Source organism: Coregonus clupeaformis, chromosome 21 (assembly GCF_020615455.1).
Source record: "Coregonus clupeaformis isolate EN_2021a chromosome 21, ASM2061545v1, whole genome shotgun sequence".
Classification (NCBI taxonomy): domain Eukaryota; kingdom Metazoa; phylum Chordata; class Actinopteri; order Salmoniformes; family Salmonidae; genus Coregonus; species Coregonus clupeaformis.
In genome coordinates, this window is record NC_059212.1 from 57,330,390 (window position 1) to 57,356,501 (window position 26,112).

The 26,112-nt window shown below is 43.4% G+C and overlaps 1 protein-coding gene across 2 annotated transcripts; it reads right to left on the reverse strand.

Moving 5' to 3' along the window:
* Window positions 1-398: 398 nt before the first annotated feature.
* Window positions 399-25,830, reverse strand: LOC121535727 (oocyte zinc finger protein XlCOF29-like). Of its 2 annotated transcripts, none has more exons than XM_041842984.2 (3): window positions 25,340-25,830; window positions 21,868-21,998; window positions 399-2,113 (listed from the first exon to the last, which is right to left on the reverse strand). In XM_041842984.2, the coding sequence occupies exons 1-3, from the start codon at window positions 25,596-25,598 to the stop codon at window positions 797-799; spliced, it is 1,707 nt and encodes a 568-aa protein (XP_041698918.2). In that variant the 5' UTR covers window positions 25,599-25,830; the 3' UTR covers window positions 399-796. The 2 variants fall into 2 exon arrangements, with proteins under 2 accessions (XP_041698918.2, XP_041698919.2); XM_041842985.2 differs by lacking the exons at window positions 21,868-21,998; window positions 25,340-25,830 and adding exons at window positions 5,987-6,117; window positions 6,527-6,713.
* Between the last annotated feature and the right edge of the window lie 282 nt (window positions 25,831-26,112).

Below are 26,112 nucleotides of genomic sequence, written 5' to 3' on the forward strand. Positions count from 1 at the left end.
TCTCTCTACTATTATTCTGACATTTCACATTCTTAAAATAAAGTGGTGATCCTAACTAACTGTAAGTTGCTCTGGATAAGAGCGTCTGCTAAATGACTAAAATGTCAATGTAATCCTAACTGACCTAAGACAGGGAATGTTTACCAGGATTAAATGTCAGGAATTGTGAAAAACTGAGTTTAAATGTATTTGGCTAAGGTGTATGTAAACTTCCGACTTCAACTGTATGTATATGTATGTGTATGTGTGTGTGTGTGTGTGTGTATGTATGTGTGTGTGTGTGTGTGTGTGTGTGTGTATATATATATATATATATATATATATTTGCGAGAAAAAAAAAACATATGGGGGATTAGAAGTGATGCAGACAATTACATTGATGGAAGTTACAATCTATCTGCAATATTAAAGCTGATCTACCCCCCCAAAAAACAAGAAAAATAAATAAATAAAAACATGTCTGAACTAGAAATCTCCATGAACTTGATAAATTGTATTCATGTTCTCATTAAAAGTGTCAAACAATAGTTGAATGGAAGTAATGAAACAGGCATTTGAACATCACATAGCTTAGACAGTACAAACACTATGTAACATACTTTTTAGGCAGACTTGTCACACAATGTCTGGATGTAATATTCTACTCAGGAATATTCAACACTGAAATCTGTAACTCTCACTATACCAAATGCATCTCTGTTTTTTCTGCTGACAACTATGAAAATTAATCTTTGTCTTTAATGCAGGGTTTGATCTAAACTTCAGAAGCTATCGAGTGGAATGGTTACTTTCTATGTTATAGAGTGGAATGTTTTTTCTGCTGGTGTATCCTGAGGTAGCTCCTCTCTGAGAACCTCTTGCCGCAGGGCGTACAGGCGAATGACCTCTCTCCCGTGTGGACCTTCAGGTGCATCTTCAGATGGTGCTGGTGGGAGAACCTCTTCTCACACTGGGGGCAGCTGTATGGTTTCTCCCCTGTGTGGACCCTCTGGTGCCTTTTCAGGCTGGAGGAGTGGGAGAAACTGGCCCGGCACAGGTGGCAGCCGAACGGTTTCTCCCCTGTGTGGACCCTCTGGTGCCTTTTCAGGTCACCAGTCTGGGCGAAGCACATATGACACTGGGTACAGCTGAAGGGTTTCTCCCCTGTGTGGACCCTCTGGTGGATCTCCACCTTCTGGAGGCAGCTGAAGCCTTTGTTACAGAACATGCAGAGGAACCGTTTCTCTTTACTATTGACTGATGTTGCTTCCTCTCCCTGAGCCTGGGCTCTAGCACTGTCATTTGAGTTCAATATCTGATCAAAAAGGACATGGCCGTGTGAATCGGGAGGCCCCATCGATGTGGACACTAGGTTGCGATCCCTGAATGATTGTAAAGTGGAGTGGGTCGCGACAATTGAATTTGTCTCAAGGCTTTCCCTGTAATCTAAGAAATCTCTGCCCTGTGAGTGTCCGTCTCCTAGGTGACTATCTGCATTCCATGTGGGAGGAGCATCACCCTCCAATTTCACAGTCACGTCATCTACGACCAGACCCTCCACTTTTACAGTCACCTCATCTACGACCAGACCCTCACCTTTCTTATCTAGGCACCCTTCAGAGTATACACTACTACTGTACCGGTTCCAGTCCCCTCTAGACAGATCAGTCTGTGTCTCTAAACCCAATGATATGTTGCCAGGGTCCATCTCTGTAGCATAAGAACAAGAAGGATCATCACCTCCAGTGTCTAACGTGTCACCATCTCCACAGGAATGATCCGTCCTCTGGCTCTGGTGAAATACGGGTAAATACTCTGAGCTGGGAGCAGGAGGACAGCCCAGTCTCCCCAGCACCAGTCTCTCTGGGTCTGATCTGTGGTCAGATCCTGTGTGTAAGAGCCTGTGTGTTACAGTTAAAGTCTCTTTGTCCGTCTCTGACTTGAGGACGGCTTTCGGCGTTCCACTGACCTCCGTGATGCTGCGTCTGGTCCTGGGCTGGGGCATGGCGGGGGTGGATTGGTCCCCCGTGGCTACAGTCTGGATGTCTCTGCTGTGTTTTAGGTCCTCTCCTTCAGACCTCTCCTGCTTGACCAGAGACGATCCTCCAGGACCTGCAGCCTCTGCATCTGCAGACTGACACAAGAAGAGAGGAGGTTATTACCGGTACAGGAGTTTAATTGGATAACAACGTCGTAGGTGTTGAGATAATGGGCATAATGCCAACCCAGAGATGGCGCTAGCGGGCACCTATCTAGGATAGATAAACAGGTGCATTATGAGAGTCTGATTAGGATGTCGTGACCTGTAACATGTAATACCTGAGTAAAGGATTATGCTTGCATCTTATCTAACTCTCCGACGTGAGTTATTCACATACACATATTAACATGGTGTCAGAGAAATGAACCCAAAGCCAAGCGCTACGGAAAAGATGATAAGGTATGTGGACAATGTAATCGCTGTCGGATAAACGCAAACAAGTGGAACAAATGAGCGAGGACAAAGAGCCTGCAATGTCTCTCAGTCAAATTCCGGTGCCTAGCGCCATGGACATGAAAGACGATTTGTATCAAAACTGGTTGGTTTTTCCGTGATCAGTGGGAGAATTATGAAATCGCTACAGGCTTAGATAAAAAAGAACTGCATGTGCGAGTGGCAACATCGCTCAGTATTAGTGGAAGAGAATATGCTTCAGCGTCACCTAGATCTGGGGGAAGAGGATAGGAACAAATGTTTTACAAAGACATTTTGAACCCACTCGTAATGTGATTAATAAAATATTCATTTTTAACACGTGAACAAACTCAAGCAGAGAGGTCGGGTCAATATGTTGTGAGGCTGCGTCAATTGTCTGATTCGTGTGATTTCGGTGCAATGAGAGACGAAATGATCAGAGACAGACATGTGATTGGCTGTAAAGATCACAGAGTAAGAAAGTATGCTGCGCGAACCACAGCTTACACTCAGAACAAATACAAAGACCATGTCGACATAAAATGGAAACAAAATTCGTCGGACAGTGATGCAAGGCGGAAAAATACTAAAGATGGGTGCATGTACTGTGGATCAACACACTTAAGGTTCTGTGCAAATTCTGTGGAAAAAATTACCCATTTTGCTAAAGTGTGAAGACAAAGACAAAGTAAGCCTGTCAATCTGCTAGAACAGGATACATGCAGTGATGATGATGATGATGATGAATCTGACATACACGACAGATGTCAATTCTGTTCAACATGGCAAAGATAAATGGCTTACAAACTTAAAAGCTTGCCCCACTGACAAGTGATAACTGTGATTATGATCCAACCAGCACTATCAAATGCCAGCTAGACAGTGGCTCAACTGTTAACATACTCGGCTACAGAGATTTTATACAAGTAATGCAGGATGGAGATGCAAAGCCACAACCAAGCAAGGCTAAGGCTGTACGATGGCTTGGTTATTACACCAGTACGGGAGTGTGAACTACACGCCAATCATGATAGGGAAACGTGCTAAAGTTCCAAGTGGCGAAAACCTTGCAGTAGCCTCTCCTCTCAGCAGAAACGTGTGAAAAGCTTAAGGTGCTACAGCTCAACCACCAACATGTCGTTCATCATATCAGCACTAAAGAAAAACAAAAGGTCCCATCAGAGGCAATACTGGAACAGTTTGAGGATGTTTTTGAAGGGATGGAGGCTTTGCCAGGCGAGATCCACCTGGTGGTGGATGAGTCTGTCAGACCAGTTCAACAGCTTCCCCGCCGAATCCCCATTCCACTGAAAGAAAAGATACTAAAGGCTGTTGATTCAATGGAGGAACAGGATGTCATTACGAAGGTCACCAAACTTACTAAGTGGATAAGAAACATGGTTGTGGTGGAAAAGCCTGGCAAAATAAGTCTGCCTCGATCCAAGTGCCCAGAACAAAACCTTATGTAGGGCACATTACCAAATGCCTACCATTGAAGAGGTACTGCCAAGCCTGGCAAAAGCTAAAAAAGATTATGTTATGGATGCAAAAAATGGGTACTGGCAGGTACGTTTGGATGAAGAGAGTAGTTACCTCACCACATGTTGGACCCCCAATGGTAGATACCGGTGGACAAGGTTACCATTTGGAGTGAAACCAGCTGCAGAGGAATATCAGCGAAGGCAACATGATGCACTTCAGGGACTGCCAGGAATAAGCGTCATAGCTGATGACATCATGGTATACGGCTGTGGTGCTACAATGGAAGAAGCAGTGCAGGACCATGACCACAACCTGACTCAGCTCCTACAAAGAGCAAGGGAGATAAATCTAAAGCTGAATAAAGACAAAGTTAAGCTCAGGCTCACAAGTATTCCATACATGGGACATCTTTTGACAGCTGAAGGCATGAAGCCAGACCCAAGAAGGTGGAGGCAGTACAGCAAATGCCGCCACTTACAGACACAAAAATCAGTGTAGCGACTGATTGGTTTTGTAAATTACTTAGCCAAATTCTTACCTCATCTGTCTGACCTATGTGAGCCATTGCATCGGCTGACCGATAAAGATGTGCTGTGGGCGTGGCTTCCTCAACATGATGCTGCATTGAAGCAAATCAAGAAATTGGTCAGCAACCAACCAATACTGAGGTACTATGACCTCTCTGAGGAAGTGACCCTACAATGTGATGCAAGTGACAAAGGCCTAGGGGCAGCGCATTTGATTCAAGGACATTGACGCCCACAGAGCAAGGATACACTCAAATTGAAACGGATTACCTAGCCATAGTGTTTGCCTGTGACCGTTTTGATCAATACCTTCATGGTAGGGACTTTATCACGGTGCACACTGATCACCAGGTTTGAGGTTATCTTCAAAAAACCTCTTCTGTCTGCCCCGAAGCAACGACAAAGGATGATGCTAAAGCTTCAGCGTTATCAACTACAGGTAGTATACAAAGAAAGGAATAGAGCTTCACATTGCAGATTTCTTGTCCAGGGCAGCACTACAAAACAACTAGTCACCCGCAATATCGGACAAATTAAACTGTATATGCTCTACAGGCTGAGTTTGAAGATGTGAACCACGCTACTGATCAAAACATCACCCCGCAGACACGGGATGCTATCAAAGCTCATTCTGCGGAAGACAAGACTTCTCGAATGCTTCAGTCTTTTATCCTAAGAGGCTGGCCGGACACAAGAAAGAGTACGCCCATCCTGGTTAGGGACTACTGGACATACAGAGGCTAACTCACAATGCAGGAAGAGGTCGTCTACAAAGGCGACAGGGTGGTAGTGCCAGAAACTCTACGCCTGATGACTCTCTCTCGTATCCATGCAGGGCACTCTGGGTTCGAAGCCAGTCTCAGGAAAGCCAGAGACTCAGTATTCTGGCCCAACATGACCCAAGAAATTAAAAATGTTGTGGCCGTGTGCAGCATTTGGAATGCTAATCTACCCAAGCAGCAAAAGGAAACGCTGCAGCCACATGATATACCAGCACGTCCTTGGTCTAGAGTGGGAATGAATCTGTTCACAGTCAAGAACGTTCCTTTTCTGATTATAGTGGACTACTATTCCGATTTTTGGGAGGTGGAGAAGGTGATTGACACAACAGCCGCTTGCATCATCGACTGTTGTAAGCAACAGTTTAGCAGATATGGCATACCTGACTGGTGTAGTTACGTAAAATGGGCCCCAGTTCACGAGTCAAGACTTTACTTTGTTTGCAAAAGCCTGGGAGTTCCATCCTGTGACCTCCTCACCCTACCACAGTCAGAGTAATGGTAAGGTGGAGTCAGCAGTGAAAATAGCAAAGACTCAACATAAAGGCTATGCAGGAAGGCACAGATGTAAGGCAAGCCATTTGGGTGTGGAGAAATACTCCCACAGAGGGCTTCGGCAGCAGTCCTGTACAGCGCTTAATGTCTAGACACACTCGCTCTCTGTTGCCAACAACTCCCAAGCTCCTCGCACCAAAGGTCATTAGGGATGTTCAGGCACACAAGGGTCAAAACATTACTATGACCAGCACGCAAAAAAGACTAACCTCTACCACGACAACATCATGGTTTGAGGTTCCACTCTCCTCATCAACAGTGACTGGTTGGTCATCTCTCCATGTATTGTCCCCCGCTGGCTTCACAAAGCTCCTGTGGCCTCCAGGGAGATGTCCTTCACCTGAGAGAGTGATTGGGGGAAATGAGGTGGTTAGGTTAGGTACTGTCAATGTTCAACGGTAAATTGACAGTCTAGAATTGGCAAGGATGTAAGGTAACACTTATTATAACTACTTGATATACTATTTATTGATTGATGTAGGCCGACTATGTTCCATGTATCACATTGTTTTCAATTAGTGAATAATAGGAAAAACTATAAATAGAGGATCTGGTTACAATATGCTATTGTGTCTTTGCGCAAGGTAGCCAAGTAATCAGGGGAATTATTGCATTCTATCCAAACACTGACCCAAGACCCAATTATGGGTAACACATCTGAACACGTGCATAGGGGAACGGGGCGACAGGCACTGAGCTATATATGAACGGCGACCTGCTCCGCAGACTCAGCCTTCTGCAAAATGTACCTCTTGCCATTCCTCTGTATCGGTCGACGAGCTTGACACTTCTGGGACGACTGGCGAGGACGCGCTCTCGCATTGTCCTCTCTGCGCGCTCCCGTGACACTTTCATTTCCAGTAGTTTCCTCCGCAATGCCCTGTTTTCTTTCTGGCTTTGAGTTATTTCCAAACGAAACACTGCATAGTCGTCGTCTACGAGTTTACATATCTCTGCCACGGCTGCATTCGCTAGCACCTCCATGATGGAGGCTATTTGAGTGTGAAAAACCATACAGTTAGCCATTGTTAGCTGACGCTAGCAGCTAGCGTTACCTAGATAGCATCTACCAACCAAGTCCTTAACACGAATGAAAGAATACTGGGTATGTGATGCTGTGCAGTTAAATGAGCCATATTTTGAGTTCCATGGTGTTTATAAATGTCTAAATAACAACAATGAAAAAACGCTCATGTGGAAATTGTCTTGGTCATTGTTTACTTCCGTATACACTGAAGAGAAAGGATGTTATTAGTTGGCGTCAAAGCTAGGGTTCTTCTTCGTGTAGCTTTCCGGCAGACTTGACGCTGTGTTGCGTATTGCTGCCTTTCGCAGGTCGGAATGCGGATTGCACCTTTTTGGTCATACAAAAATAAAAATAAATGGGAAAATCATAAAGGTCACTATCGCTTCTATGTTGATAAAGTTGTATCATAAAGTTACTGGTCCCCTCCCCATGTCAAACACTTGGATTCATTATTAAGGGGGTAAGGTGACATCACCTTAACGCTAATTTTAATACAACATGATATTCTCTTACCTAATTTAAAGAAGTGACGAATTGTAACCAACACCGGAGAAGGTGTGTTTGCAGAGGGGCGTGGTTTATATAGCTAGATAGCTACTCTACTGGTGCCAAAAGTTGACAGTAGGGTGTCGGCAAATATAATTTAAAGTTTACCCTATTCATCTATGGCAAAGATAGTTCTATGTTTCCCCTATTGTCTGTGTCTGGTGTTAGCTAGTTACTGGCTAGCTAGGTCTTCAGCCAGCATGGAACAAGAGGGTAGTTAAAAACGCCAACGCAGTTGTCAGGTCAACACATCCGTTAGTGCTGCTGTGAACCACATCACAACAGACATGCAAAACGAGAGATGTATACTTTTTTTAGCTGGAGATGATTTTACTGCAACACTTCTCACTGCATCCAAGTTGCTTGACATAGGCATTTCAAAGAGCTGTCAGTCAAGGCACGCTGATGAATAAAAGCTCCCCACCCCACCCGTCTTTTCAAACTTCCTGGTAGTTAGCAATGAGAGAAAGTATTTTTCAGAATGACTGTTCAGGAACTCAAAATTTTCACAACCATCTAACCCTGCACCTTTACACTATCCCCCAAAACCCCATCCCACTACTTAAACCCTAAACAATCCTACACCAGGCAGTCAGCCTTGGAGGATGGAAACCCTTCTCTCAAACCTCCCTGTACATCTTCTGTACTAAAATCTCTCACAGCCAAATATTTATCTGCTGCTGCAACTACCACATCTATCTTCTGTGATTTCTGCTCCATCAGTGCAGTGCAGTGCAGTAGATCACCATGGCTATAAATGCAAGATATCCAACCTGGCAATCTCATCCTCTCTGGATCTCTCACTTCAGGCCTACTCACTAGGGGGCTCCCAGTCGAATCACTCACCCTTGGGCTATCCTCTACTCTCTTCACTGCCTCAGCATAGGAAACTTTCCTCCCCACTCAAACTCTGGCAATTTCAACCGGTCTCTCTCTGAGGGCACTTCAGATCCCCAGCTGCATGGCGCCCCCACAGTTGACACACAATGCTTTCTCTATCCCAACTGTACACTCCCCCTGACTATTTTTCATTTGATCCACCTCTACACTACCCCAATGATGACCCCTTTGAGCGGCGCCCTGTTCCGGAGAGCAAAGCACAACACCGGTTGAGCCCCGAGCAGTGAAGCAGCCGCTTTCTCTGGGCGGAGGATGCACAAAAAAATCGAAACAATTCCACTTCTCTAAACTTTCACAGATGTAACCCTTTCCAGTTTGTCCTTTACCCAGCTTCACACAACGTATTGGTCGGCCTAAAAGCAGGAATCCACTCTCAATCCCACTGGTCCAAAATCTTCTCCAGTAGGATTCACAGGGCAAATGTTGGAAGTCTCTACCACACCTGTCGCTGCAGGTAGGCCCACTTCATCCTGGTCTACCTCACCACTGCCCATCGACTCAATTTCGAGAACCTCAAGATCCTCAAGAGAGCAAGAAGACCTAAAGATAAGATGACTTGGTTTGTATTCAGGAGACTAAAGTATGTCCTCAGGAGATGAAGGTCTGAACTTAGAACCATTCTTACGCTTTCACGTCATCACACCTCACGTGCCGTTCTTTGAAATATGGTACTGCCTATTACATTACAGATCAAACCTTCTATTCATGATCAGTATCTTTCAAGCTCAGAGAAGACTTGTTTAGAAAAATTACCCTAAATGACCTAGAAAGAATGGCTGGCTCAATCCCATCGATGGAAAGGACAGAAACCTATAGGTTCTAACTTCGAAGGAAGCCAACGAAACTAAGGCCAATTTTTTTTCTAAATGATAAACAAGACAATAAAAAGGTCAACATGATTTCTCTTTTATTAACAGATTTGATCACCTAATTTTAGTACATAAAGGAACAGGTACCACCTGATTATGCCAAATAATGTTTGGGGGGGGAGTGGGGTGTTGATACAAAAGAGGGACATTATATTTGTTGTGAATAGAACATAGTCAAAGCCAAATTCAGAGGGGAAATATAGTTACACTTCAATGACAGTGTTTTGGCCAGGGGCGGTGTGTTCATTAGGGCGATATGGGCGACGCACTGCCAAACGGGAAAAGGAAGGGATTTTTTTTCTAATCAATTATATCACGGCAACAGTAGTTATCAGTGTTCTAATCTAGACGTCTGATCTGCCACTAAATGTCCAATCAGGCTAAAGTCGTGCTTCAAATGGCCCCGCCCGTTTTGGGGCGATTTCAGTCAGGTTGAAAATCGCCCAGAAGTCTCTCATAGCCTGTCATGTAAAATCTATTTTTTTTCAAATATCAGAGCTTTCAATACAATCTCTATGGGTTCCGGGAGGGCTTGCACTTACGCGCTTTCGTCATACGTAACTTAACCATGAACGTAACTAAGAAAAGAGCGGGTAGCAGCGTCAATCAATTCACGTACTACTGCCACAACGATGAGGTTAGCAAGAACCGCCACATCCTCAGCCGGCTAATCCAGTGTGTGAAGTTTTGCGGAGTGTTTGAGTTAGCTTTGCGAGGCAAAGATGAAACTGAGGGCTCCACCAACCCTGGTATTTTTCTTGGACTTGTCAACTTTGTGGCACAATTAGATGAGGTGTTTGATGACCATCTTAAAAATGCTAAAGTTTTCAAGGGCACATCAAAGACCATTCAAAACGAGCTACTGGAGTGTATGCTAGCGGTCATGAGGGAACATATTGTGGAGGAGGTGAAGTCGGCGAACTTCGTAGCTATCCAAGCTGACGAGACCACGGACGTTTCTACACAGACACAGCTGGTGCTTGTGCTGAGGTACATAGATAGCAAGAATATTTTATTTTTTTCCTGGGGCTTTTTCACAAAATCATGCCCCACGTCGACATTCTGTACCAGAAGCTACAGAAGAAGGACATCGATGCTGTCTTCATCAAACGTGCCCTCGACAGCTTCACAAGCAGTGTGCAGGCCATAAGGTAAGATTAAACAATATCATTCGATCTTTCTCAAAGCAGAGCTTTATTTGAAAATGTATGCATGAAAGGAGACATCATCATATTTACAAATCTATACAATTGGCCAGAATATGGTTGTTCATTTTTACAAAGCCATACAGATAGCTGTGTTTACCTTTTCTATAAATTATTTTCAAATTCTGTTTTCAGGCAAAATGTCTATCACTGTTCATTTTCACAAATCTATACAAGAGGGCAGAATATGGAAGTCTATAAAAATTTCTTATTACCAATAACTTGCATCAATGTTTTCAGTAGCCTCTATCAAAAGCTCCTGCTTGCTTGTTGTGAATTATGCTCAGGTGCACATATTTCCAATTCAACCATGAGGCCTTTTTGAAGCAAGTAATGTGTATATCAGTATTGACTTATATGCTGCCCCTGTCTTCATGTTGTTGCTGGACATATCTTTTTTAAAATGTGTGTAGGTCACCTAAATCATCAGAAAAATTGCCCCCCCTGAGAATTTTTTCAGGAGCCGCCACTGGTTTTGGCTATGCCAGCACACCAAACAACAAGTCTATATCATGTGAGAATGTGAGCGTACCCAGATGCTCAACTGAGGGACTTAATAATCCCCAAAATCCTCTAACCCCAAGACACTTCACATGATAACTATAATATGTCAGCTAAAGAATGGTTCCCAGATATCCCCTGCGTACATCTCAAGCCACACTGCTACGACTTCTCCCCGTTGTGGACACTCCTATGTCTGATAAGGTTACTCAGGAAGGAGAAGCTCTTGTAACATAGTTTGCACTTGAAGGGCCTCTCCTTGGTGTGAACGGTCTGGTGCCTCTTCACATAGGTAGCCTCAGTGAAGCGCTTCCCACACGTGGGGCAGGCATATGGCTTGTCGGCGTCCGTCCTAATGCTTGGCTTCCCATGTTGTGACCCAATGACACCAGAGGAGGTAGAAGCAGGAGCAACCACCCTCAGGTGGTTAGTCTTTGAGCTCCCTCCTTGACCTCTACCCATTGTTTGGGTGTTGTTGGGATTGTGTGCGGTGTTATAGGCTAGGTACCGCTCATGGTGAACACCCATCCTGACCCTGTCTGTATTGGGGGGGTAATCATGAGGTAACTGAGGAAGGCTAGACCCAGGTCCAGGCCTTCTATGAACCCAGTCACCAGGCATTAGACGAGATCCTGAAGGAGAAGACAGATTTTCTGATAGACTACCACCAGGGGGGTCTCCCACCACTCTCTGTGAAGGCTGAAGCCCAGTGTGACCTTCTCTGTTCATCATGGATAATGTGGTGTTTGTATCATAGGAACAGGAAGGACTCTCTCTATCAGCCCCAGGCCCTGCTCCATTCATGCACTGAGACTGTGAAGAGAAGGGTCTGTGCTGCAGACTGGATCCCTGACTGGAGCCTCTGTCTCTCTGATGACCACCAGGACTGAGGTTGTTCAGTCCACCTGTCCACAGGTTATGTTCTGTGTGGTGGTGGTGGTGAAGTCTCTGTCCCTTGTGGTTGGATCCTGGTTCCGACTTGGGTCCTGGTTCCAGGGTCCTGATCAGGGGCCAGAGTTTGTGACCAGCCTCTGCAGAAATCCACTCTCTCCTACCAGCAACACCGGATATCAGCAGGTCCTCATGGACTGCAGACTGTAAACAAAAATTGAAAAGAAAAGCATATAGTTGTATATACGAAATTCTTTGCTGTACACAATATTATAAAATGTTACCACAGTCAAGCCCATCTCTAACACTGTGATTCAAGTACCTAACACTATGGAGCAATTGGAGTTTATAATAAAAATTGACACTATGAGTTGATTCAAGAATTAAGTATAATGTTTTGGATTGAGTTAGACAAGGGAAACAGTCCCTGCAATGACACAAAAATAACTAAAGTAAGTCAGGAATTTTGTATTTAATTTTAACAACATTTTCATACACTCACAGAATGTGAAGTACAGTACTTTAGTAAAAAAAAACGATATGTGACAAGTAGAATAACCTCTCACTATGGTAACACTACATTTTTCTGTAAATCTGGTACGCTCGCATTACATTACACACAGCTTCACTACTTCATGGCAAGTAAACATGAATTAAGGCACTACCATTTCCTCATTACCAAACAGGACAAGGTTGTCACTTTTCATCAGTGAAGCATTTTTACCATCACCATATCATCTACTCTGCCTCATCATACTCATTCTTTCCTCAGTTCACCCCATCCAGTTCCCTACTACATCCAAAACCAACAGAATTAACTACAAACTAACTAGTACTACATTACATATTACTATACATGGGCCGTGTGCATTTTCTGATGGTGTATCCTGAGGTAGCTCCTCTCTGAGAACCTCTTCCTGCAGGCGAACAGCCTCTCAGGTGCATCTTCAGCTGGTGCTGGTGGGAGAACCTCTTATCACACTGGGGGAAGCTGTAGGATTTCTCCTCTATGTGGACCCTCTGATGTATCTGCACCGGTTTGGAGAAACGGAAGGCTTTCCCACAGAACGAACACGGGAATCGCTTCTCTTTGCCACTGGATCTACTGATTCCATTTCTACTACTGTCATTTGTCAATGGGCTTGTGTTGCCATTTAGTGTTGAGGCACTGGCATTGTCTGAGGAGAGCGTGGGGAGGACAAATGCCAGGGAATGTGTGTTGTCACAGGGTCCATGTTCCAGTTGATAGATCCTATAGAAGGCAGGCTGAAGGCAGCACCTGTTAGAGGGTTAACCTGAGGCACCATCAGTCTCTCTGAATCACAACTATAGGAGCAGGACGAGGGCATCACTAGCAGAGTCGGTGTCAGTTCTCTCCTGTGGCATACGGGCACCTCCCCGTCCCCGCGGTCAAAATCTACACCCTGCCCTGCTCTCAGCCAGTCTGTTGTCATGTAGACTAAGTTATTATTATTATTATTAAGTTCAGTTGTTGTTTTGTGTTCGACTGTCTGTTTCTGGTTGTGGTTAACAGTGTAGTTCCCCAGCCCAGAGTTGAGGACGTTGTCCCATCCACTGACCTCCACTATGTTGCCTCTGGTCCTGGCCTGCTCAGTGATGTTGTCCCCTGAGCCCTTGGTTGCACCAGTCTGGGTCTGGGAATCCAAGATGGTCGCCCAGTCTCCTCTGTTAGCCTCCAGCCAACCACCTGCAGGAAGAGGTTACAAAATAGACTTTACAAACATGGCAGAGAACTCTGCATATGGAGTTTTCTGGGTAAATTACCTGGTCAAGTTCATACAGTGGGGAAAAAAAGTATTTAGTCAGCCACCAATTGTGCAAGTTCTCCCACTTAAAAAGATGAGAGAGGCCTGTAATTTTCATCATAGGTACACGTCAACTATGACAGACAAATTGAGAAAAGAAAATCACATTGTAGGATTTTTAATGAATTTATTTGCAAATTATGGTGGAAAATAAGTATTTGGTCACCTACAAACAAGCAAGATTTCTGGCTCTCACAGACCTGTAACTTCTTCTTTAAGAGGCTCATCTGTCCTCCACTCGTTACCTGTATTAATGGCACCTGTTTGAACTTGTTATCAGTATAAAAGACACCTGTCCACAACCTCAAACAGTCACACTCCAAACTCCACTATGGCCAAGACCAAAGAGCTGTCAAAGGACACCAGAAACAAAATTGTAGACCTGCACCAGGCTGGGAAGACTGAATATGCAATAGGTAAGCAGCTTGGTTTGAAGAAATCAACTGTGGGAGCAATTATTAGGAAATGGAAGACATACAAGACCACTGATAATCTCCCTCGATCTGGGGCTCCACGCAAGATCTCACCCCGTGGGGTCAAAATGATCACAAGAACGGTGAGCAAAAATCCCAGAACCACACGGGGGGACCTAGTGAATGACCTGCAGAGAGCTGGGACCAAAGTAACAAAGCCTACCATCAGTAACACACTACGCCGCCAGGGATTCAAATCCTGCAGTGACAGACGTGTCCCCCTGCTTAAGCCAGTACATGTCCAGGCCCGTCTGAAGTTTGCTAGAGTGCATTTGGATGATCCAGAAGAGGATTGAGAGAATGTCATATGGTCAGATGAAACCAAAATATAACTTTTTGGTAAAAACTCAACTCGTCGTGTTTGGAGGACAAAGAATGCTGAGTTGCATCCAAAGAACACCATACCTACTGTGAAGCATGGGGTTGGAAACATCATGCTTTGGGGCTGTTTTTCTGCAAAGGGACCAGGACGACTGATCCGTGTAAAGGAAAGAATGAATGGGGCCATGTATCGTGAGATTTTGAGTGAAAACCTCCTTCCATCAGCAAGGGCATTGAAGCTGAAATGTGGCTGGGTTTTTCAGCATGACAATGATCCCAAACACACCGCCCGGGCAACGAAGGAGTGGCTTCGTAAGAAGCATTTCAAGGTCCTGGAGTGGCCTAGCCAGTCTCCAGATCTCAACCCCATAGACAATCTTTGGAGGGAGTTGAAAGTCCGTGTTGCCCAGCGACAGCCCCAAAACATCACTGCTCTAGAGGATATCTGCATGGAGGAATGGGCCAAAATACCAGCAACAGTGTGTGAAAACCTTGTGAAGATTTACAGAAAACGTTTGACCTGTGTCATTGCCAACAAAGGGTATATAACAAAGTATTGAGAAACTTTTGTTATTGACCAAATACTTATTTTCCACCATAATTTGCAAATAAATTCATAAAAAATCCTACAATGTGATTTTCTGGAATTTTTTTTCTCATTTTGTCTGTCATAGTTGACGTGTACCTATGATGAAAATTACAGGCCTCTCATCTTTTTAAGTGGGAGAACTTGCACAATTGGTGGCTGACTAAATACTTTTTTCCCCCACTGTACATTATTACATGTGTTTTTATGTAAACATAACTTGCATTGATTTCATTTTATGAATGAATAAAATTATGAAACAAATTATAGCCAGGTGTATCACTATTCCCATTGAAGATCTATTACTGTATGTAGGCTATATGTTTGTCTCCCTTACTTTGCTCCCCAATCTTTAGTCCACTCAGTAGGTCAATGCTCTCTGGTCCGTCTTCCATTGTCTCCTCTTTGACTAGCAGCAGATCAGGCTTCCCACCCTCCATGTCTACTGACTGTAAGAGATACAGAGTGAGAGGATGTTGGATTAAGAAATCTGATAGGAGCACCCTGCTTTGAAGCATCACCGATTGGGCAATGAGGGATTGCTATGAGTACTATGCAAACATGTTAGTTGAGTTGATACTGTGCAAACGTCTTAGTTGATTTGATTACTTGACACTCTTTAATGGTTTGATCATTTAAAGGCATGGTCCCACACTTAATACACAATTTATGAAGACCAGGTGCCTTATCCACAAAGAATCTCTGAGTAGAAGTGCTGATCGAGGATCAGGTCCCCACCTGTCTACATCAGTGGAGGCTCCTCAGAGGAGGAAGGGGAGGACCATCCTCCTCAGTGAATTTCATACAAGTAAAAATTTTAAAACATTAAAAAAGTTATCCTTTTAGATAATACTATACTAAATATATTCACATGTTACCAAATAATTCATTAAAACACATTGTTTTGCAATGAAGGTCTACTGTAGCCTCAACAGCACTCTGTAGGGTAGGACCATGGTGTAGCCTGAGGACAGCTAGCTTCCGTCCTCCTCTTGGTATATTGACTTCAATACAAAACCTAGGAGGCTCTTGGTTCTCACCCCCTTCCATAGACTTACACAGTAATTATGACAACTTCCGGAGGACGTCCTCCAACCTATCAGAGCTCTTGCAGCATGAACTGACATGTTATCCACCCAATCAAAGGATCATAGAATGAATCTATTACTGAAAGCATAAGCTACTGCTAGCTAGCACTGCAGTGCATAAAATGTGGTGAGTAGTTGACTCAAAGAGAGAGAAAGACAATAGTTGAACAGTTTAAAACAAATTAATTTTCTTCAAAAATGAAGGAGAAGCACTTTCAGTTTCACTTACTTAGCTAGCAAATGCAGCTGGCTAGTTTTGCCTACTCAAACACCCGGCTCAAACAGAGGGATGCTATGTTAGCTAGCTGGCTATGATTATCCAACACAACACTGGAACTCTTCCAAGTCAAGGTAAGCTTTTGGTTTTATTAATTTATTGCCACCGGGGCCGCTGGTGTAACTGTTAAACTGCTTACTGACTATACACTGTAACGTTACTGCATGATTGTAGCGGGTTTACTAACGCATTAGTTCTATTAGCTATGTTGACTAGGATGTTACTTTAGCCAATATGGGGACAACGACGTAGGCTGTGTGTAGCGGTTATGACATACTTTGGCTTGGAAAGGTTTTTTAGTCTGGTCAAATACAGCTGATGTGTTGTGCATTGAGGTCCACAAACGAAGGGAAAAGGTGAGAGGAGGAGAGTGCATAAAGGCGAGAAGGAATACAACATGGCTGCTATGAAAGTGAACTGTGTTTACGCGTGATCAGGGGTGTATTCATTTAGCCGATTCTGTTGAAAAACGTTTCTTAAACGGAAGCACACGAAACAAAGATAAAAATACCTGAATTTGTCCAATAGAAACTCTCGTTTGCAACTGTTGGACTAATGATTACACCCTAGATAAGCTAGATGCAGGAAAGAGTGTGCAAGGCGGTATTGAATGTGTCACGGTTTATCTCTCTCGACCTGTGTGCACCTACGTTGTAAACTTTCATTCATAGGCTAGGTTGTAGCAACCTCATGATGGGTATAGGGAAAATTAGAGTATCATGTAGCAGCCTAAACCTATCGATGTTACATTTAACTGGGTGAATGGAATATGAATGACAGTCATCCAATATGCTGTATAGAAATAAAGCCATGCTCATGACAAGAAATAACAAATTGTCCTCACCTTTTCATAAATGGCACTGACCGCCACTGGTCTAAATAGTCTTATTCATTATGATTTAAAAGGCCAAACTGATCCTAGATCAGCACTCCTACTCTGAGAGGCTTTGTGGATACAGTCCCTGACCTAATACCATTCAGACAGTAGTTCACAGTGGGCTCACCTCAGTGAGACTGTGTGTGGTCCTGTGTTGCTCAGCTGGTTCCTCTGTGGGTTCAGGAGGTGGTGTAGTCTGGTTGTCCTCCATGACCATGGTCCCCTCAGGGTTCCCCAGACCCTCCTCACACCCCTCCTCCTTCACCAGCAGCACCTCTGGACCCTCCTCCTCCTGGAAGAGAGAGGTGATACAGATTACACAGACATACACTCCCTCATGTACTTACACAGATAATAAACAGTTTCAACATGGAGTGTTTACCCATCCCCACTACGTTTGAGTCCTATACTGTAGTTACATCATGTCTTCATTGTTGTTAAACCCATCATGGTGGACATAAATATGATGTCGTGGGCAAAAATAAGTCAGCTATGATAAGTCAACAGTCATCAGACAAACCTGACTAAACTATTTTGAAGTGTACAGTAGGTGTTTGTTAGTGTGTATTTATGTATGTATATTTAGTAAGTGTATATTGGTGATAAGGGTCATTCCACGAAATGAGTGCCTTTGGCATACCCTTTAAAGTAGAAATTGTGCACAAATATAACATTTTAAAAGGCCGTTATATTAAATGAAGTGCCCTTTAATATACACCACATGGAAGATTCAATAAATCAAATTTTTAATATGAATAAAGACTAAAGTTGTGCATCCTCTGTGACTTCTATGAAGATTTTAACCTACTTAACCCCGACATTTCTCCATGTTTTCACCATCATTGTAAAGCCATAGTTATATTGTTGCTTTCACCATGTCATTTCTGAAGATTATTATTTATTTCATGTTATTCGTGATTCATTTTAAACCTGTTAAACTCTGAGCGATTGTTTTGGGCCCTGTACACACCCGATGAGTGTGGGGGGGGTAAACATTATTTTTTTTAAATCAGAAAATAGAAAGTGACATATCATTTGAAAGCTACAGGCCTCGTCTTTTTGGAAATCTAACTCAAATCTTACTGCTGGTAATGTCATAAGAATCTCCCCCCATAAAGTCCATAGATCATGTGCTATGGACATATTCCTAGAGTATGCAATGTAGGTCAAGTCACCAAAAGTGCAAACATTTAGTATGCATGGAAAGGATCTTGTACAGTGCATTCGGAAAGTATTCAGACCCCTTTTTCCACAGTGTTACGTTACAGCCTTATTCTAAAATGGTTTCAATGAATTTTTTACATCAATCTAAACACAATACCCCATACTGACAAAGCGAAAACAGGTTTAGACATTTTAGCAAATCTATAAAAAAAAGAAATACAGAAATACCTTGTTTACATAAGTATACAGACTCTTTGCTTTGAGACTAGAAATTGAGCTCAGGTGCATCCTTGGAGTTTGCCAAACGGCACCTAAAGGACTCTCAGACCATGAGAAACAAGATTCTCTGGTCTGATAAAACCAAGATTGAACTCTTTGGCCTGAATGCCAAATGTCATGTCTGGAGGAAACCTGGCACCACCCCTACGGTGAAGCCTGGTGGTGGCAGTATCATGCTGTGGGGATGGTTTTCAGCGGCAGGGACTGGAAGACTAGTCAGGATCTAGGGAAAGATGAACGGAGCAAAGTACAGAGAGATCCTTGATGAAAACCTGCTCCAGAGCGTTCAGGACCTCAGACTGGAGCGAAGGTTCACCATCCAACAGGACAACAACCCTAAGCACACAGCCAAGACAACGCAGGAGTGGCTTCGGGACAAGTCTCTGAATGTCCTTGAGTGGCCCAACCAGAGCCCGGACTTGAACCCAATCAAACATCTCTGGAGAGACCTGAAAATAGCTGTGCAGCGACGCTCCCCATCCAACCTGACAATGCTTGAGAGGATCTGCAGAGAAGAATGATCATACCCAAGAAGACACAAGGCTGTAATCGCTGCCAAGGTGCTTCAGCAAAGTACTGAGTAAAGGGCCTGAATACTTATGTAAATGTGATACAGTGGGGAGAACAAGTATTTGATACACTGCCGATTTTGCAGGTTTTCCTACTTACAAAGCATGTAGAGGTCTGTAATTTTTATCATAGGTACACTTCAACTGTCAGAGACGGAATCTAAGACAAAAATCCAGAAAATCACATTGTATGATTTTTAAGTAATTAATTTGCATTTTATTGCATGACATAAGTATTTGATCACCTACCAACCAGTAAGAATTCCGGCTCTCACAGACCTGTTAGTTTTTCTTTAAGAAGCCCTCCTGTTCTCCACTCATTACCTGTATTAACTGCACTGGTTTGAACTCGTTACCTGTATAAAAGACACCTGTCCACACACTCAATCAAACAGACTCCAACCTCTCCACAATGGCCAAGACCAGAGAGCTGTGTAAGGACATCAGGGATAAAATTGTAGACCTGCACAAGGCTGGGATGGGCTACAGGACAATAGGCAAGCAGCTTGGTGAGAAGGCAACAACTGTTGGCGCAATTATTAGAAAATGGAAGAAGTTCAAGATGACGGTCAATCACCCTCGGTCTGGGGCTCCATGCAAGATCTCACCTCGTGGGGCATCAATGATCATGAGGAAGGTGAGGGATCAGACCAGAATTACATGGCAGGACCTGGTCAATTACCTGAAGAGAGCTGGGACCACAGTCTCAAAGAAAACCATTAGTAACACACTACGCCACCATGGATTAAAATCCTGCAGCGCACGCAAGTTCCTCCTGCTCAAGCCAGCGCATGTCCAGGCCCGTCTGAAGTTTGCCAATGACCATCTGGATGATCCAGAGGAGGAATGGGAGAAGATCATGTGGTCTGATGAGACAAAAATAGAGCTTTTTGGTCTAAACTCCACTCGCCGTGTTTGGAGGAAGAAGAAGGATGAGTACAACCCCAAGAACACCATCCCAACCGTGAAGCATGGAGGTGGAAACATCATTATTTGGGGATGCTTTTCTGCAAAGGGGACAGGACGACTGCACCGTATTGAGGGGAGGATGGATGGGGCCATGTATCGCGAGAGCTTGGCCAACAACCTCCTTCCCTCAGTAAGAGCATTGAAGATGGGTCTTGGCTGGGTCTTCCAGACCTGAACCCAATAGAAAATCTTTGGAGGGAGCTGAAAGTCCGTATTGCCCAGCGACAGCCCCGAAACCTGAAGGATCTGGAGAAAGTCTGTATGGAGGAGTGGGCCAAAATCCCTGCTGCAGTGTGTGCAAACCTGGTCAAGACCTACAGGAAACGTATGATCTCTGTAATTGCAAACAAAGGTTTCTGTACCAAATATTAAGTTCTGCTTTTCTGATGTATCAAATACTTATGTCATGCAATAAAATGCAAATTAATTACTTAAAAATCATACAATGTGATTTTCTGGATTTTCCATCTCTCACAGTTGAAGTGTACCTATGATAAAAATTACAGACCTCTACATGCTTTGTAAGTAGGAAAATCTGCAAAATTGGCAGTGTATCAAATACTTGTTCTCCCCACTGTAGCTGTTTTTTTGTGCAAAAATGTCTAACCTGTTTTTGCTTTGTCATTATTGTCTATAGATTGATGAGGGGAAAAAACAATTTAATCAATTTTATAATAAGGCTGTAACGTAACAAAATGTGGAAAAAGTCAAGGGGTCTGAATAATTTCCGAATGCACTGTATATCATTCCTGTAAGATGAAAAATGAAGGTATGGCACGTTGCGCAAGCCATTCACTTTTAAAAGGGCTTTGTTCCAATGGGAATTTGCGCATGTTTAGAGCGCCACCATAAGGTAAAAGATCGGATTTAAAAATGGGTTTTATTTATTTTTTATTCCTTTTGGACCAGTAATTGGTGACACATTTGATCTTAAACCTAGACTTTCAAATATCTTATTCCCCAACATGGGGACAATTGGGGGACCCCTCGTAAATGTCAGTTTTTGTGGTCTGCTGTATCTCGGGCTCTGTAGTAGTCATATTGTTTCTGACACCTTTATCTGAATCCCACAGTTCTTACCTTTCCATCTTTGTAGTAGTGTAAGAACAAGACAGATCATCAACGCCAGTGTCTAACCCGTCACCATCACCATCCCCATCCCCATCCCCAAGAGAATAAACCGTTCTCTGGCTCTGGTGAAATACCGGTAAATACCCTGAGCTGGGAGCAGGAGGACAGCCAAGTCTCCCCAGACACAGACTCTCTGGGTCTGATCTGTAGTCAGATCCTGTGTGTTACAGTTAAAGTCTGTCTCTGACTTGAGGACAGCGTTCGGCGTTCCACTGACCTCTGTGATGCTGTGTTGGGTCCTGGGCAGGGGTGCGGCGGCGGTGAGGTCCTCCATGGCTTCAGGGGGCGCTCCAGCCTCTCCAGTCTGGATATCTCTGCTGTGTTTTGGGTCCCCCTCTCCTTCAGTCCTCTCCTGCTTGACCCCAGGACCTTCAGCCTCTGTATCTGCAGACTGACACAAGAGGAGAGGAGGTTATTCTGGTACATGAGTAGAATTGTATAACAATGTCGTAGGGAAGTCTCACAAGCTCCCTTATGGCAGATAACTTAGGATGTACATGTAAGCTAATGAATAGCTGAGGGGAGCCTTTCTCAAATTAACAGGCCACATTTGATGTACTGTAATTTTTTATGTCACACTATGACACTAACCTCTATCACGATAACATGCTGGGTTGAGGTTCCACTCCCCTCATCTATAGCTATAGGTTGGTCATCTCTCCACGCGTTGTGTCCTGCTGGTTTAACAAAGGTCCTGTGGCCTCCAGTGAGATGTCCTTCAGCTAAGAGAGTGATTGGGGGGAAAGGGGTGGTTAAGTTAGGTACTGTCAATGCTCAACGCTATATTGTACACTATTGACATTAACCACGTTTCCATCCACAGTTTTTATTCAAATAATGTCTTAACACAGGGTTCCCCAACTGGCGTCCAGCGGGCCGAATTTGGCCCGTGGGTGGTTTTGTGGCCCCTAAAGTTTTCTGAGCAAAATTTTATTTATTTCATTTTTTCATTGTTGGACATAAAACTAAAAACACCAGGAAATCAGCTCCAAGGTAATTTATTTAAGAAATCTGTTCCCAAGTATTCCCACACAGAATTGAGGGACCCGTGATTGTATACAGACGTAAGCAAGGTTTGAAATGATTAATGTTTTAGTCAAACGTTATATCTGTTTGGGCTTCTTGCAGTTAATTTGCAGTCTACAAATGATTTGTAATTATGTTCCGGCCCCCTGACCATCCGCTCAAGAAAATGTTTTAATAATAATCAGCATGTGGCTGAATCTAGTTGATGATCCCGGTCATACCATATAATCAAACATTCACGACAGCAGTGATGGAAACAGGAAGTTTCAGAACAATTTTATAGATTGGATCTTTGTGTGTGTCTGTAAAATAAATGATGCGAGAAATGGTGGTGGAAACGCCTTCATGCGCAAATATTGATATAATAACCATCATATTGACGTAAACTTGAAGTCACGCGATGATATGGTGTGTGATCCTCCCACTATGAATCGGGAAACCATGCAGTTTATTAGGCTACAGATGAAAGAAGTTATGATGAACATCACAGGGTGGTGGAAGTGCACGGTGATCTTGATGCACCTTTCCAAAAAACAAATCGAGGGTCTTATTCTGGTGACATGATGATCAATGCTTGACTGCCGTTTGACAAATAAAAAGATTCTCGCTCTTATCCATAATAATCTCATTAAGTAGACTAGCCTCCCTGCACTGTATCTGCAAACTGTTGGCTAGAGCGCACGTGCCAAGACCAGAGTAGGCACATTTGCTATTTAATGCAACAGTTTTGTGACAAAATTACAGGTCGAGTTGAAAATGTGACGGAAACACATGAACTTTTTTTATCCGCAACAAGTACATTTGGTGGAAACACACCACTGGTGGGAAAATGCGCATATTTTCTTAATGCAGATTTTTTTTTTATTCGCATTAAAATCTGTCGCCAATTGGATGGAAACCTAGCAAGTAAAATGTATTATGCTAGCAGTACTAGAAAATGACTAAAGTAAAAGTGTAAAAGTGTCTGGTTTTAATTGTACACTGACCAAAAATATAAATGCAACATGTAAAGAGTTGGTCCCATGTTTCATGGGCTGAAATAAAAGATCCCAGAAATGTTTCATATGCAGAGAAAGCGTATTTCTCAAAGGTTGTGAACAAATTTGTTTACAAGTTGCTAATTAGCTAAAATAGTCTGTGATGAGATTCGTACTCGCAGCCTTTGGGTTGCTAGACGTTCGTGTTATACACCCACCCATCCACCTCAACCAACCACCCTGCTTTCGTTTTTGCCTTAAGTAACCATCTGTCTTATGTTTCATGAGCTGAAATAAAAGATCCAATACATTTTCCATACCCACAAAAAGCTTATTTCTCTCATATTTTGCACACACATTTATTTACATCTCTGTTAGTGAGCATTTCTCCTTTGCCAAGATAATGCATGAACCTGACAGGTGTGGCATATCAAGAAGCTGAATAAACAGCATGATCCTTACACAGGTGCACCTTGTGCTGGGGACAATAAAAGGCCACTAAAATGTGCAGTTTTGTCACAACACAATGCCACAGATGTCTCAAGTTGAGGCAGCGTGCAATTGGTATGCTGACTGCAGGAATGTCCACCAGAGCTGTTGCCAGAGAATTTAACGTTAATTTATCTACCATAAGCCGCTCCAACATCGTTTTAGAAAATTTGGCAGTATGTCCAACCGGCCCGACAACTGCAGACCATGTGTAACCACGCCAGCACAGGACCTCCAAATCCGGCTTCTTCACCTGCGGTATCGTTTCTGCACAAACTGTCAGAAACCATCTCAGGGATGCTCATCTGCATGCTCGACGTCCTCACCAGGGTCGTCACCGACTTCAGTGGGCAAAAGTTCACCTTTGATGGCCACTGGCACACTTGAGAAGTGTGCTCTTCACAGATGAATTCCGGTTTCAACTGTACCGGGCAGATGGCAGACGTGTCGTGTGGCAGTATGGCGTCGTGTGGGCGAGCGGTTTGCTGATGTCAACGTTGTGAAGAGTGCCCGGTGGTGGTGGAACTTTTTTGTTTTTGCCCTAGCACCACACAGCTGATTCAAATAAAAAATTAAAATAACAAAAATATGAGTTTGTCATTTAGCAGACGCTCTTATCCAGAGCGACTTACAGTTAGTGAGTACATACATTTTTCATACTGGCCCCCGTAGGAATCGAACCCACAATCCTGGCGTTGCAAGCGCCATGCTCTACCAACTGAGCTACAGGAGGCCTGTCATCATCAAGCTTTGATTATTTGGGGGGGTAGCAGGACCGAGTTTGGGAAACCCTGGGCTGCACCGGCCAAGACCAGAGCAGGCACATTTGCTATTTAATGCAAGTACATTTTGTGTTCACATGTCATCACGCACTGATTTTTATCAGTAATTAGTCCGTTTGGTGGAAACACACCAGTAGCTAAGTTTCCATCCAATTGGCAAAAGATTTTCATGGGAATATTCTAGAATCCACAAAAATAAAATATGCTCATTTTCCCACCAGTGGTATTTCCACCAAATGAACTTGTTGTGGATAAAAATCAGTGCGTGATAAGTGCACACAAAATGTACTTTTTCCTAAGTGTAAGATACGGCAGTCAAGCATCGATCATCACGTCACCAGAATAAGACCCTCGATATTTATTTTAAAGCAGCATCAAGTTCATCACCGTGCACTTTCACCACCCTGTGAATTTATTTCATCTGTAGCCTAATAAACTGCATGGTTTCTGGACAGAAACTGGATGGTATTGTAATTTTTTTTTAAATTGTATAACTGCCTTAATTTTGCCGGACCCCGGGAAGAGCTAATGGGGATCCATAATAAATATAAATACTGTTGGGAAAATGTCCATATTCTTTTTATGCGTATTTTAGAATATTTGCATGAAAATCTGTCGCAAATTGGATGGAAACCTAGCTTCTGTCTACAATTGCCAAGGATGTAAGGTAACACGTATAATTTATTGGTATACTATTTATTGATTATGTTCCATGCATCGCATTCTTTAAATTGAGTGTGATTATAGGAAATTCAGGGGAACCGGGTGACAGCTCCCTGCAAAATGTACCTCTTGCCATTCCTCTGTATCGGTCGAGGATCTTGACACTACTGGGACGACTGGTGTGCACGCGCTCCCGTGCCACCTTCAGTTCCAGTAGCTGTAGTTTCCTCCGCAATGTCCTGTTTTCTTTCTGGCTTTGAGTTATTTCCAAACGAAACACTGCATAGTCGTCATCTATGAGTTTACATATATCTGCCACGGCTGAATTCGCTAGCACCTCCACGATGGAGGCTATTTGAGTGTGAAAAACCATAAAGTTAGCCATTGTTAGCTAACGTTAGCAGCTAGCTAGCGTATAACGTCTATCAACCAAGTCCCGTCTCCAACGCGAATTAAAGACTACATGGGTTAAGTATGTGATGCTGTGCAGTTAAATTAATCATATTTTCAGTTCCATGGTGTTCAATAAAGTTCTAAATAACAACAATAAAACCGCTAACATTGAAAATGTTCTTGGTCATTATTTACTTCCATTTATACTGAAGAGAAGGGACGTTATTGGTTGGCGTCATAGCTCAAAGGGTGTGACTAAATAAAACGTATATGGGATCTCGGAAAAATACGAAGTCAAATCATGACGTCATTGATCTTCAGGTCGGAAAGTCGGCGTTCTAGAAAGACGCCCGAGTTCCGGAGTTGGAATTCCGAGTTGGATGACCGTTCAAATCGATTTTTCCCAGTCGGACCTCGTTTTTTTCCGAGGTCCCAGTTCTTTTGAATGCGCTAAATCGGAGAGTTCCCAGTTCCCGGTTGTTTTGAACGCGGCATAAGAACCACCG

What these genes read in the sequence shown, in the direction of transcription:
- LOC121535727 (XM_041842984.2), bottom strand. Translation starts at nt 25,598, where the DNA reads ATGGCTAACTTTATGGTTTTTCACACTCAAATAGCCTCCATCGTGGAG. An exon ending in ATACAGAGGAATGGCAAGAG is followed by an intron (nt 21,999 to 25,339) that starts GTACATTTTGCA and finishes TCACTCTCTTAG; the next exon opens with CTGAAGGACATCTCACTGGA. An exon ending in AGCATGTTATCGTGATAGAG is followed by an intron (nt 2,114 to 21,867) that starts GTTAGTGTCATA and finishes TTCTTGTGTCAG; the next exon opens with TCTGCAGATGCAGAGGCTGC.